Source organism: Ambystoma mexicanum, chromosome 4p (genome assembly GCF_040938575.1).
Source record: "Ambystoma mexicanum isolate Mex_15411 chromosome 4p, UKY_AmexF1_1, whole genome shotgun sequence".
Classification (NCBI taxonomy): domain Eukaryota; kingdom Metazoa; phylum Chordata; class Amphibia; order Caudata; family Ambystomatidae; genus Ambystoma; species Ambystoma mexicanum.
The window spans coordinates 590307059-590322507 of record NC_090927.1 but is presented as its reverse complement, the minus strand read 5'-3'; the positions used below and the strand labels follow the sequence as shown (position 1 = coordinate 590322507).

The 15449-nt window shown below is 41.5% G+C and overlaps 1 protein-coding gene across 2 annotated transcripts in view; it reads right to left on the bottom strand.

The window, feature by feature from the left end:
- MLIP (muscular LMNA interacting protein) overlaps window positions 1–15449 on the bottom strand; it is a 2218014-nt gene that overhangs the window by 196567 nt on the left and 2005998 nt on the right. For both annotated transcript variants that reach the window (XM_069606136.1, XM_069606137.1), the window contains exon 13: window positions 4102–4230. In XM_069606136.1, the coding sequence (XP_069462237.1) occupies window positions 4138–4230 (93 nt within the window). In that variant the 3' untranslated portion in view covers window positions 4102–4137. The remainder of the gene's footprint in view (window positions 1–4101; window positions 4231–15449) is intronic.

The window sequence follows — 15449 nt, the reverse complement described above, 5'->3', positions numbered from 1 at the left end:
TAGGTGGTTGTATTCCTAATGTGATGAGGAGGGCGATATACAATGGTAGCCAGGGTGACCTGTAGGCAAGACCCAGGGAGTACATGCTAAGTGACTGGATGATAATCCGATAGGAGTAGTTTCGGTGGCAATTGAGGTGGCTAAGACTAGGCAGGCTAGATGCAGCTATCAGGCTAGGTGCAGTTTCAGTAGCGATTTGAGAAGGCCAAGAACAGGCAGGCTAGATGCAGCTGTCATGCTGGGTACAGTGTCAAGGCAGAAGGGCATAATACAAGTCAAGTGTGGTCTATTGCCGACCATGGGGCACAATGCAGATCAAATATGGTCTATTAGCGATCATGGGGCACAATAGGGCACAGTACAGGGCAAGTGTGGTCTATTAGCGACCATAGGGTACAATGTAAGTCAAATATGGTGACCATAGGGCGCAATGCAAGTCAAATGTGGTCTATTAGCGACCATGGGGCACAATGCAGATAAAATATGGTCTATTAGTGACCATAGGGCACAGTACAGATCAAGTGTGGTCTATTAGCGACCATGGGGCACAATGCAGATAGAATGTGGTCTATTAGTGACCATGGGGCACAATGCAGAGCAGGTGTGGTCTATTAGCGACCAGGGGCACAATGCAGATCAAATGTGGTCTATTAGCGACCATGGGGCACAATAGGGCACAGTACAGGGCAAGTGTGGTCTATTAGCGACCATGGGGCACAATGTAAGTCAAATATGGTGACCATAGGGCACAATGCAAGTCAAATGTGGTCTATTAGCGACCATAAGGCACAGTACAGATCAAATGTGGTCTATTAGCGACCATGGGTACAATGTAAGTCAAGTATGGTGACCATAGGGCACAATGCAAGTCAAAATGTGGTCTATTAGCGACCATAAGGCACAGTACAGATCAAATGTGGTCTATTAGCGACCATGGGGTACAATGTAAGTCAAATATGGTGACCATAGGGCACAATGCAAGTCAAAATGTGGTCTATTAGCGACCATGGGGCACAATGCAAGTCAAATGTGGTCTATTAGCGACCATAAGGCACAGTACAGATCAAATGTGGTCTATTAGCGACCATGGGGTACAATGTAAGTCAAATATGGTGACCATAGGGCACAATGCAAGTCAAAATGTGGTCTATTAGCGACCATGGGGCAAAATGTAGAAGTTGAGATACATGTACTGTTTCTACATGTGGCAATGGTAAACAGGCTGGATGCCGTATGCTAGAGAGGGCCCATATGGGTGCCCAAGGGTTCTAGGAAAGAGAAAAAAAACAGGCAAGTGGCTGGAATCTGGAGTACAACTAGGGGAGGCATAAGGCCTACCTTACGTTTGGCAGGGCTCGTGACCGACGCTCCTGAAACCTGCTGCTCCTGCAATGGGTTGCGGGATCTCCTACTCCACCGGCCTTCAGTTGTGATGGTGGCATAGGGATCATACTGCAGGTATGAGCACGGGCAGAGTGGCGTGCTCCAGCGTGCAAACAGGGGGCAAACTGGGGCCTTCAGGTGAGGACGCCGGCGTTTCCGCCTGCCGGCAGATGTGGCCTATTCAAAGGCAGCTAGTAGCCTAGCGACGAGGCACCAGCCTCGATATGGCGCCGCGCTGCTTTGTCTTTTTACAGTTTAACCCAAGTGATGTACAATAGTCCAGGTTGTTGTGTTGGACGTCTGCTTACATTCACAGTAATTTGGTATTGTGGGCATATACATACTCTTATTAACACTACATATTGTGATCCATTCTTGTATGAAATATATATCATATTACAATGATACTGCAACCATATTCTTCTTAGTGTTCTGAGTAACAAAGCTATGTGATGCAACTTCCTGTTTTGTCAAGGGGTGATAGGTCAAGTGCCAGCACTTCCTGTGATGTCAGTTAAGGGTGGGTCAAATTACATCACTCCTTGAGATGTCATCAGAGGTTAGGGGTCATGTGATGTCACTTCCACTACCCCTGGCATTTTGGTGAAATGACGTCCCTGCACATTAGTCTGGTTCCTCCCACAAGGACAGCCCAGCATTAAAATACTGGGCAATTATCCTCTGAACAAGTGAACAAGAGTACAGACAGCAACCCCATACATGTTCTTTTGTTTTGTTGGGCAGCATTAGAGAGGTGAATCTATGACTATCCAAGCACAGTTAACAAGGGGTTCACGTTTATATGACCCTTTTGAATGTGCACAACAGAGGCGTAACTGTATCCACTAACACAATTTCAAGGATTTAGTAGTTAACATCATGGCTTGAAACAAAACAGTGTTCACCACTGGCACCCCTTTTTAATCACAGAGCACATGTAAAAAGAATGTTTGTTTGGCAAAGAAAACTGTCAGTTAGAATGCACACCACTGTGTTGCTACAATTTCAAAGAATCTCACGTGAGTTGACCTTGCAGATGCCAGTTAGAATAACTAGACTAACCCTTCTAAAAGTCAGTATCACCTTCTAATTCTACTGATCCCATTGACATTGTCTTGTGTTGGATGTCCATATCCAATCCATTTAGGTTTATGTCTCATCACACAAGTTTAGGATTCTCCTAGGCATAGCCATTAACCACCCACAATGGCCTGCGGTCAGGAAAGTGGGTGCGAAAAGTGTTCTTCTTATTCAACAATGTACCACTTTCTCCACTATTTGGTTAGCCATCCACTAATGGAGTTGAGCATTGTTCTCCCCCATATTTTAGCTGTGATAACACTGCACTGATCCAATTCCAAAATCACTAATGTCTGCCTGGATAATCCACTCCTGCAGACAGTCAAGTAGTAGTGTGGGGTACTGCACAAGACATCGTTCAAGATTTGAAAGCAATTTTGATAGATGAGGATCCAGAGTATCACAGGTAGGACTTTGCTTGCAGTACGTTTTTTCAGTGGAAGAGCAATAGTCCCAAACCCCTTGATGAATGAACGGTAGTGCCCACTAAGACCAAAGATTAAGGATCTCACCTTAGGCTGGCTTTATGGAGGCCCCATTCCTGGATAGTTCGGATTTTAGCCAGCACAAAGCTATTTCTTACTCCCGCTGACCTGGTGAAAGAGGTAGGTCAATGTTTCTTGCACTGTCTGTCACTGGGACATGGCACCATGAAAGTCAATAAAGAATGTTTTTTTTAAAAAAACTAGGAGCGAAAACATAACAGATGGCATTCTGCCTCACCAAGAAACTGTTCCCAACTAACTTCTGCTTTGTTCTGCAATCCTCTATCTTGAATGGTTCGGTATAGAGGTTTTTTTTTCAACTAAAAGATGAAGTAGCTGCACACTGCCACATTGTATCAATGCAATTTACACAGATAATAAACCTTTCAGTATCTGTTGACTTTTGATCTTCTAAGTCCTCCAGGGGAATAATGTCCAAAAATATCATCTAAACCCTGCTTTGCTTATAATGAGGTGAGCTCGGCCCATTGTACACTGTTCTCACACACACAGAGGAAGAAACCCTTCTGCAGTATTTGCCAGGAGGCGCGTGATGTAGGAACCCTTTAATTTGAAGTGACTCGTCCATTACCTTGATGTGTTCCACCTACTACATTATTTGTTCTGGTTCGTTCTCGGCCACAGGAGGCATTGTTGAATGTTTGTGACCCAGCAGGGAAAGCTTAGAAAACAGCATGGGCCTCATTACGAGTTTGGAGGTAGCCATGGTGCTATTAGTACCATGACTGGCTCCAAACCGGGCTCCATTACCGGGTTCCTTCAATGAGGAATAACCGGGTCATTCCAACATTGGAGGACCCAGTAATTCCTCCTTGAAGGAACCATTCCCCATTCTCATTTCAGCCCCTATAGGGCTCAATGGGAATGGGGAGGGAGGTAATAATGGGCACATTACCAGACGTCTGTTCCGGGTCCCGCAAAGGGAACCTCGTAATCAGCGCTCCCGTAATGAAGGGTGCCGTTCCCTTACCGGCACCCTTCACTACGGGACCGCAAGGGTCGTAATGGGGCCCGATATGTTTCCTACACTAAGAGCATGTGACTATGAAAAGATGCAAGGCAGTGGGGATCTCTCCTTGGCAGGCATGTCATTTATGAGCAGAGTGAGATAATATTCATGGAAAGCACGTACCTGCTGAGGGTTTGGCTCAGAGGCGTGCCTGCTGAGCTATTCGTAAGGGTTTATGTAATAATTAGCCTCTTCGCTCGTCAGAAGTATCGTTGGTTTCAGTTGCAGAGGGCGAATGACACCTGGCTTTGTCTGAAAGGACATAGAGCAAAAGGAAACAGCAATAATAAAGAGAGTGCAGAATCTAATTAAACATGTAAACAGTATGGCCTTTAGAGGTGAATAAGCAAACAGTGTGGCCACTTGCGTCATCTGTGCACATGAATAACGGGTGGAAAAACAACGGGCCTCATTACAACCCGGGCGGTACGGGATTACAGGTACCGGTAAGGGCACCGGTGCCGGTAATCACTTACCCACCTATTCCGAGGTCCCTTTGCGGGTCCTCCGTTAACGCCTGGTTTTACCAGGCATTAAGGGCAATTTGCGGTACCGTTATTAGCGCCTTCCGCATCCCCATTGAGCCCTATGGGGGCTCAAATGGGAATGGAGAAGGGCCCTGGTGAATGGGGAATTACCGCCCCAGACAACCTTGGAATGGGGCGGTAATAGCTCCATTCACCAGGGCGGAGTCGGTATGGGTTTGGGGCAGCCATGGTGCTAATAGCGCCATGGTTACCTCCAAACTCGTAATGACCCCCAACGTGCTGTGGAGTGGCATTGCAGATAATCTCTTCAGTACAACTGTACCCAATAATGCAGTATGTAAACACTTAGGGCCTCATAATAAGGCTGGCGCTCCCGGAATGAAGGGGGTTGGTACAGCACCGGCCCCCTTCAATCCGGGAGTGCCGATTGCAAGCTTCCTATCGAGAGACCCGGATCGCATGCCTGGTAAAACCAGGCGTGCTTTCCGGGTCCTGCAAAGGGAAGAGGGAGGCAATAATGGGCAAGTTGTACTCTGCCCGTTATTACCTCCCTCCCCATTCCAATTGAGCCCAATGGGGGCTCAAATGGGAATGGGGATGGGTTCCTGCATGGAGGACTTACCGGGTCCTCCTATCTCGGAGTAGCCCGGTAAGTCCCCATTTCAGGAACCCGGTAATGGATCCCGGAACAGGGGCATCCATCGAGCTAATAGCTCCATGGCTACCTCCATTCTCGTAATGAGGCCCTTAGGGCCTCACTACGACTTTGGAGGTAGCCACAGAGCTATTGGTGCCATGGCTGCCCCCAAAACCGTGTCCGGGTCCGGGTTTGCTGAATGGGGAAATACCGGGCAATTCCGAGTATGGAGGGCATGGTATTTCCCCATTCAGGGAACCCGGACCCGGACCTTCCCCATTCCCATTCAAGCCCCCATAGGGCTCAATGGGAATGGGGAGGGAGCTAACAATGGGCCCATTTCAAGAGGGCCGTTGTTAGCTCCCTGGTTCCCTCGCGGGACCCGCTATGGATGTATGGATAAACCAGACGTCCACATCAGGTCCTGTGAGGGAACCTCGTAACAGTGCAGAATGCATTTAACGGCGCTGGCACCATTATCGGTGCCGTTAAACGCATTCCGCACAACTTGTAATGAGGCCCTTAGTGTTTGGAAATGTGTGGCAAGAATAGAAACTTCCCTTCGCATGTTCGAGCAGGATGGAGAGGAGGCAAAGCTGATGTCGGTTCTAACACAGGCAACAGTGTAAAATATGAACAGCGGCGGCTGAGGCATAGGAGATATAATGACACCTGGCTGCTGCTTGCAAGAGCCCAAAAAATCATTCAATTTCTGAAAGATGCACACCCAGAGATAACGAAAAAGCATGTATCTGAATGTGGCGTTGCATTTTTTGAAAAGCAACTCTTAAAAAAAAAGATGTGTTTGTATTATTTCATTGTACTAATATTCAAAATGTGATTTTTTTTAAATAAAGCAACAATGTTTATTCCCATAAAATCACTTCCAATATATATTGCAGTCACAATCAGGACTTACATTATTCTTACTTAGGAGTGCACATGAACAAAACGTAGAATGACTATGGGCCTCATTACACGGTAGGAGGTAACCATGGTGCAATTAGCACCATGGCTACCCCCTACCGCCTTCTGGGTCTGGGTAGGCGGTATGGGGACTTACCGGGTCATTCAGACCCTTGAGGACCCGGTAAGTCCCCATGCCAATTACCATTCCCCATTCCCATTCGAGCCCCCATAGGGCTCAATGGGAATGGGAAAAGAGCTAATAACGGTACCGCTATTAGCGGTACTGTTATTTGCTCTGAAGTCCCTCAGCGGGTCCCTTCCTTAACGTGTGGTCTGACCACACGTTAATGACGGAACCCGCTGAGGGACTCGTAGTAAGGCAGTAGGGGATTACCGGTGCCCTTACTGGGTGCCGGTAATCCCCTGCCGCCTACCGTGTAATAAGGTGTATGTTTTATTTTTCTAATACAAGGTTTATCATTCAAAGATGGACAGTCTGCAAGCTCCGTTCAAAATAGCCACAGGAGAAATTGGAAGTGGACACATAGTACTAGTGTGTTTTCCAACCTGCTTTGAACACAATTGAAGAGCATTTTGTGAAAACACGAATGACCAAAGATCTACATATTTGGCAAATGTATCTCTCATCAAAGTGTCATGCTTGAATTAACAAGTGCATAAGGCATAGTGGCATGATGCTCATTTTAATTTTTCACAAAACTCGCATTGACATTAAAAGATTTCTAAAATGGACACCTATGCTAACTTCAGCACCTTACTGGACGTGAGGCTGCAATGGCTTCAACATCACTATTTTCATTAGGCACAAGGGCCGACTGGAGACAGTGTTTCCGCTCCGTTGCTTAATTTTAGCTGGTTCTCAGAGTATGGATAGCAGGGGACATGCCCATTTCTCAATGCATGCAGTGCCTAGAGCGCCTTCTTTCTAATGTGGAGCACTAGACAGTATTGCACCCTGGCCTTCAGTGGTATCAGCATGTGTAGAGCAGTGCAGGGCATAGCAGCCTGCGACCTCTAGAGCTGCCTCCTCCTTACACTTGTTTGGGTCGAACAAGCTAAAAGGTATGATGATTGAAGGGACTGTGGATTGGCCAAAATTAAAGTAATTAGACATTTACACAAAATAAGTATAGCAGGAATACCCGTGAAGTAACCAATTAGCTAGGATTGTCAACCTACGGAACCGCACATACTTGCCAATTGCTACAATTAATGTGAGCTGATTTGCATGGCTAGGGTCTCGTCCCAGATTTAAGGCTACCAAAGGGCATCTGTGCAGGGTATCAGAGTGAAACATTGAGTTGAAAGATGTTGAGGAGGGCATTATCAGGGCCAGTAGCATTCCCTGTGAGCAGTGACTTTAGTCCCATCATGATGAGCCCTTTCACTCCTTGCTTCAGAGCATGAAGGCCAGCAGAGAGGCAGAGTGCAGAGCTGTAAGGGGACAATGCATACACTACTAGTTCTTTACATTCATCTTTGGACTATCCAGTTTCCTTTCCACTTGACATAGATGGGTGGTCAGCAGCATGGTGTGCATATTACACACAAGGTTTATGGCCCAGGTTGGCAAGGTTTGCTAATTCTTAGAGGACATTATTATTCTGAATTACATTAAAAGATAATGGGCCTCATTACAAGTATTGCGTTGTGGGGAAACATTGGTGGTAACGGAATTACTGTCACTTTTCCAGGACCGCCATACTACGAGTATGGCACTGCATTGGGGGATTTACCTCCAGCATCATGCTGGAGATACATACTCCCGATTTCTGCCGAAAACCAGCAGTATCTGTGGAAATACTGTAGCAGTAATTCTGCCAAAAATTACCCATAGAGCCCAATGGACTCTATAACAATGGGGATTAACTTCTCCACCGCCACTTGTAATTTAGCGGTAATTCCATCAGAGCAGGTGGCGGTAATGCTAATTCAGTTGGGCAGTATTTTGCCAATTTACTGCCAGAATACCGCCCAAATTGTAATGAGGCCCACTGTGTTTTTATGTGATCTATGGCTTCGGCGGTTCACAATGTGTTAGCATGGGAATGGTAAAAAGAAAATATACCCACCTATATCATTCCCACATTCGCTTGCCACTACCCCGACCAATGCATGAGAAAGATCCAACAGATTCCTTGCCCTGCCTCGTTGGCCATGGGCAAACGTCACAGAGGCCACTAAGCACAGCACCTGAAACTTTTAAGTGAGGTTTGAGGCATCTCTCAGCCTGCCAACAAATATACCAAAGAAGGTGAAATGCAGACCTCAACTTTCATGCAGCCCTTCTTCAGAACCAAAAGTATGTGCTTCTTACAACCCTTTACAGGTAGCTTGTGGTAATGTCTGGTGTTTCCAGGCTGCCCCTTTCCATCATCTGCGAACTCGTAGATGCTTTGTTTCTTCCCCATGGGATACAATGTATCTATTTGAGAAAGAGCAACTGGGAGCAGAGATTAATAGGTGGCAGTGTTTGCTAGAAAAAAGTTACCTGTCTCCAAATGTTCAGGTATGGGATTGCAGGGTTGTGTGTTGTTTTGCCTTGTGAGGCCTACTCCACCCTTCCACTGACTTACCCGCTCCCCTCTAAGACCTCCTACCTGCTTACAGTACAAACACAAAGCCCCCAAATATTGCCACAACAGTTCTAGCTATTAACGCATCAACACTAACAGAACCACAAATAAGCTCTCCTCTTAAGCCCTATCACAGTCTCCTAAATCAGGGGCAAAGAGATGCATTCTATCAGATATTGGACTCTTCCCTATGGATAACATACTTCCACAATTCTCTGCCAAATCTATAGAAAGCAGATTGGCACACAGGAACCAGATACTTCTGACCTGCACCCATCAAAATCACAGTTTTTGCATCTGCATCACCCATCGTCCCACTAATGGGCCTCTGACTCTCCTTTTACTTTTTTACAGAGCTGTGTGCAGCAGGACCCCAAAAGTGGGTGAAAGTTGCTATACAAGACAACTTTCAATACATTACAATACATTTGTTGTGGTTCATATTAAATAATTTCAAGCATAGGTGCACAGAAAGATCATTGGACAAGAATATTTCAAAAACTATCATAATATATAAGGAGATATTGCAAACAAGTTCAAAAAGGTACTAATTTTTCTACTGCTATACAAACAAGTGTTGTAGCATCACAAAACAATTACCCTTCACCCAATGTTCTACTCTGATGAATGTATACAAACATGAGCAAAAAGTTCCCTCTATTGTCTGAGAATACCTTCTTCATTCACAATTAAGTACTTTTGTAGATCATGTCTATTAGAGAAAGAAATCTAGGGAACGTCTAGAGAAAGGTCTAACAGGATCAGCACACATGTATGCCTCTGAACCCTTGAAAATATTGGAGAGATAAAAGTGTTCTACATGTTATGAGCTTGGTAAAATGTTCCCGTTCCGCAATACTATGAGTTGGGCCCTGGATTGGAGAGTTTACCTCCAGCATCGTGCTGGAGGTAAATCCTCCAACTCTGTGCTGAAAAATCAGTAAAATCAGAGGAATTACCATGGCGGAATTACTGCAGAAGTAAATCCTCCAAAAAAGCCCCATAGAGTTCTATGGACTCTAAAAGAATTGGGATTTACACCACCACTTCCATTTGTAATCCAGCATTCATTCCGCCGGACAAGATGGCAGCAACGGTAATTCAGTTGGCTGGTATTCCGGCAGATTTATTACTGGAATACCGCCCAACTTGTAATGAGGCCCCAGATTTTTGATTAAGACATGATGGAATATAAGAACAGTTAGCATTGGAACACCCCAGACTAGCACATCACAATACAGTTTCATGAGGATCAGTACACGCCATATTGGTGATTTGAGATCAAGTGATATTTTTGCAGAGAAAGGCTTCTGAATGGCTTTGCAATCTGCATCCGAGGGATCACTCTGATGAGATGTAACCTTAGGTTTTTCGAGGTCTTTGAGGATCTGGAAGTGTTTGCCCACATTATTTTTGGCCTGAACAATTTGATTGTTCAGAAACATTCCTTTAGTATGGATAATCTATTTTTTATAGAGCTTTTCCAGAGATTTCCATTTATTCTTATTTACCTCTGATTGATCTTTCAACCTGGCCCTTTCAGCCCTTCTCTTTTGGAGTACTGTTTTGATGTTATGAAGGAACACTGCATTTTCTTCATCGGTTAGGTGTACTTGATAATGTCTGCAGCAATTGGCCATTTAGAACTGTATTTTGTTGTTTGAAATGCATAATTGTTTGTGGTCTCTCATTAATGCTGAAACTACTTTATTAACATTTCTCTATAATTTTTCAATTTTACCATTACATCTGGTGGCCCATCTCCATTTATGCCTGTGAGTCAGATTAGAAAAGATAAAGACGGTGTGAGGAAAAGGTTCCATTAGTTTTTCGAAGTCTTGTTTCATCATTAAAGTAAGGGACACACCTTGTACATTCCCAAAATGATTGCCTTCACAATGAGTTAGTATGACGTCTGGCTGCTCTGTACCTTTCAGACTGATCATTTTTGGAAAAACTTGAATCCAACACATTCCTTGCAATCCAAACCATTTAATGGTAAAATCTCGCAAAACCAAGGTCCATGTTAATATGTAGTTTCTCACAAAAAGCCAGTAACCAGAACAGCCAACTATCTCTGGTCAGCCAGACATTTTTCAACCCAGCCATGAGATCTGAAGTTTTTGTCTGTTTTCAGGATAATGTTTCCTCTTTTGAATTTCTACCAATTTGTAAGAGTAGGATATGCATGATGTGTTTGTTTACCTGCAGCTATCCCACCCACCTGGTGTGCAGCGTTGCTACCTGTGGGTAAAAGTGGCACCCTGTGCAGCTGTGGCTACATACCAGCAAATGGCACATCTAGTGTTTGTGGGCGTGTGGTTGCCATGGTTATGAGAGATGCTGGGTTGGGATAAAAATGATTTCAGTGAGTTTTATTTGGTTGTTATTATTTGTGTAGCTGTCTGTGATAGGTTGTCGTGAAAGTGTGTCATCCATTTTAGTAGTTTTATTAGTATATTTTTCTATGTTTGTGGTATTCATTTATTTAAATATAAAAGCTACAATTTTCTGCAGTTTTATCCTTTTTATTCCAGAACTCACAGTGTGCACATGGTAAGTGTGTGACTGATATGAAAGTAAGTGTTAATAAATGTTGACTTATTTGAAGGTTTATTCTGCAGTGCTGTGTGTGTTAGTTATATTAAGCACTGCTATCAGATGGTGTTCATTGTCATTTTATTCTTCAGCTCTGATTCTGTGGGAAGTATTTTTTATGTATTTTTTTAACTTTCACTAACATGGACCTACACAATTAGATTTGTCAATCAATGGCATTTACATGCAGGCATTTCATTTTTGTAGTAATGTTAGTGAGGTTGAAGGTTTATTTGATTGTATTTGTTGTAAAGTTAATGCACTTTTAGCTATGCAGTATCTGTAGCTGCTTTCAGTTTTCTGTGAGGTAATACAATTGTTTTGCAAGTTCACCCTAAGCATTTCTTGATTTTTTTATTTTATTGTGGTTGATTTTTTTGTATCTCTTCAAAGAAAGTTGGAATCTTTCCATTTATGTTCTAATTGAGTATTTATTGTTTTTATGGTGGCAAGGTACTGATAGGATTCAAGTACTTGAGGTGCTTTTTGGCTACTGAAGAAGTTGTTCCGTTAAAGCCAGTGAAGGTTCAATCTTTATTCAAAATGTAGGAGTGGATGAAGAAAACCTGAAGAAATACTTTGTCAAGGGAGAAGAAGAGTTCCTTCTACACGCTTTGACCTTATGTTTCATATGAGCCTTCCTATATGATTCTTCACTTCATTCCAATGTACGGAGACAAGATGTTGAATGAACTTTGAGGTTCCCAAATTGTGAACCGGATTGTTTGAAGGAGCCCTCTGTAGACCATTTCCACACAATGTATACTTCACTTTCTCAATCTCCTTTTTGCTGTGTTGGTCCTTCACCCAGTATTATTGTCAACTGTCATCAATAGTTTTTTGCATACTTTGCTTTTGTATGAAGGTAAAGCTGAAGCCACTCGCAGCAGCTCAGAAAAGAAATAGACAATGATACATTTTTTTAAAGTACTAATGTTTCTACGCATGTGTTTGTTTTCCATCCCATGTTCTCCAAGTTTATGTATCTCACCCCATATTCTCTTGCTGGCCAAGTTTACTTACCTAACATCATCTGTTCTATTGTAACATCCTAGTATAATTTATCCTGTTTATTCTTACCCAGTTTATATATTGTTGTTCATTTATTGTAGTGAAAGTGTTAATACTTTTTTATATTATTGTATGTTTTTTAATCCAAGTTGTATTTTTTTCCCATTGACCCAATCATTAGTATATGCAAAGAAAAAACAGAGTGTTATGCACAAATGTTGTATCTCATATAGTGCATGTGATGCACTGCACACAAGATATGAGGGTCATAAAAACGTGTCTATTAATTGTGTTTATTAAAGTGTGTGTTCTTCAATTAATTATGTTTTCTTTTTTACAGGTAGAAGGATATTCTTTTTTTTAAAAACATATATGAATAACCATTGCTATGGTGTCGCCCAATATATTTATGTTTATGTTTATTGGATTTATATAGCGCTTTAATCCAAAGCATTTTACAATATAACACCAAGATACAAGAATAATGAAAGAAGCATGTATACAATCATGAAACAAACCAATGAAACAACATATAGAACAGTGGCTAAACACAGCAGCGGCTGTGCAGTCATAGCTGCGAGTTTGTTGGACCACACCCGCGGTTATATGCCACAATGTGCAAAAAGGTACGCTGTTTTTACTGGAAAGAGACCTTTCTAAGAATGATCTATTATCTGTACATGTATAAAAATCTATGTGATTTACCCACCAAAGTTTCATATATTCTTACCGCGACTAGAAAAAAAGTCAGTGAACTCTAGCTGCAGCTATGAGTGATAAGTTATTTTAGAAAAGGGTTTTTGATGTTATTTCATTGTATTTGTACATTTATATGTGATAAGTGGTCCTTAAATGTACTGTTTTGGGGTACACTGAGTGTAGTATTTTAGCACATTTGGAGGGCTCTCTTTATTATCATGTACCTTACATAACACCTTTTAACTACCATTGTGTCACTACTATATCACTACTGTCTCTTTTGTCATCCATATTCCATACTTAGTTTATTTTATTACGTGTTGTATAGCCGCATTTATAGAAATGTATAAAAAAAATATACATGTGTGTGGGTAGGATATATTGATTGTAGTATTTGTAAACAGTTATTGTAACCTGTATTTACTACTTTATATTAATTAATAATACATGTAAGTGCAAATATTTCTAAATATGCAAACAAAGTTTGTTAAAAACAGGTTTATTTGGGGGGAATGGAGTTGTGGGTTTTGTTTTCCTTTTAATTTGAAAACATGATACCTCCTCTTCCTTAGCCCAATTATCTGGATTCTTATTGTCCATGATTTGTCTTAAATTTTGAATGTCCTTTTTCATTGATTGTACTTCTTTTTGAACATTAATTAATAGTTGTTTTAATTCTTGATTTGTTTCATGGGTAGGACTTGTGGTGCTTCTTCTTTAATTCTTCATGATTCTTGAATGTCTTCTTCATCCATTTGAAATTATTTGAAAAATGTTTAAATAATTGAAGATATAATACACTTAAAAATATTTATGTTGGTTGCATTGATATTTAAAAGTAGTCAGATACACTGTATGTGTTTGGTGACTGATATTTGTTCAATAATGTTATTCTTAGTTTCATTTTCAAAAATTATAAAGAATGGACTTTTCTTCTGGTTCCTTTTCTTGCGCATCTTCTTTTTTAATTTCTCATTCTGCGGGATAATTCTCCTCCAGCCATTCCATGTAGTGTCCATTGTACTGTGATAGAAAAAAATACTACTTGCTATCAGACTAAGCAATGGAGGATGGGCACATGAGGAAAGAAGGTGCAATTTCTGGTTGTTTATTGGTTGTGTGGTTGGCAGCTGCCAATAAGATGTCAAGTACCATGCTGTTCTACTGTTTAACCTATCATACAATGTACTTTGTCTGAGTGATGTTTACATGTACCAATTAAACTATAGATTATATTGCACCCTTATATTAAGAGTTTTTCTCTATAGTGAACTTTTTATTGTTTGAGATTGAGATGTGGTTTTAGGACATTTTGTGTCTAGCTGTATTGTTTCTTTGGATGTTTGAAAATTTGAGCCAATTTCTGACGGTGAGGAATCTCGTTTTTCAGAAGACTGTGGAGATGTTGATCATTTTGCGAATGGGACTAATAGGGAGGTTGAGGACATTGGTGATGCACTTTCAACGCATTGGCTCCACATGTTTTTCTGGTTCTATCATATTATTTTAGATGGTGTTTTTTAAATAAGAGGTTTTTGCTCAAATTGTGGAAGAATGTTTGACAAGGAGCACAGTTTTTTTTTCTCTTTGGGAAAAGAAAATTAATTAGTCATCTAAGGAAAATTTCTCTTTGTGAAAAAAATAAAATAATTAGTCATCTAAGGAAAGAGCACAGACATATTTTCCAAGATTTTTTGAATTGTAATAGAAGTAAAGAGTTTTTGTTTAATATAATGGTAAAAAAAAAACACAAAGGCTCTTCTAAGCGCCAACAAGAGAAGTTTCTAAGTATATTGGAAAATGAAAATACATTTTGATGCCTTTTTTTTTTTAAATAGTCGTGGCAAAATTAGTAGCCAATTAAATGTTGTGCCCTGTCAAAGAGAATGATAGCCGCAGCTATCCATAAACCAATGGGATGTCATGTGATTTTGGCGAGTGCAGCCACGGTTATAATTATTGCCTTAGCCACTGGTATAACGATTCAAATTTTTGGGCATCGATGATGATATTGAATGGATTTTGCAATACACGATTTTACATGTGGTTTTTATGATATGCCCTCATGTGTACCCTTGTGTTCTTTGAATATTTACACCTTGTTGACAGGTGTTTTTGAATCTTGCAAAATGTGGCGGGTAGCCGCAGCTATGGCCGGTTGTCCGAACCTGTGGCTATTAATGCTCCAATTTAACATTGTGCTTTTTAGGAATGAACCTGCTGGTCCTACCCGCGGTTATACATGTTTGCATTTTGGTGCAGTGATCATATTATTTTATGGATGTTTTAGCACAGATTTTTACCTGTCTTTCTGTTTGGATGTCATCACCTCAAGCCATGTGTGATTTAAATGTTAAACCTTTTCAATATGTGTTTTTCAGTGCATGTGAAAAAATAACATGTACCTGCGGTTATGTGATGTTTCCCAGTGTAACTATGGTATAACCATGGCTATGTTATTTATCTAATTAAAAATCGTTTTATTTAATTGTGTTTCTACACGTTTAACAAAGTAGTGTTTAGAAGGATTGT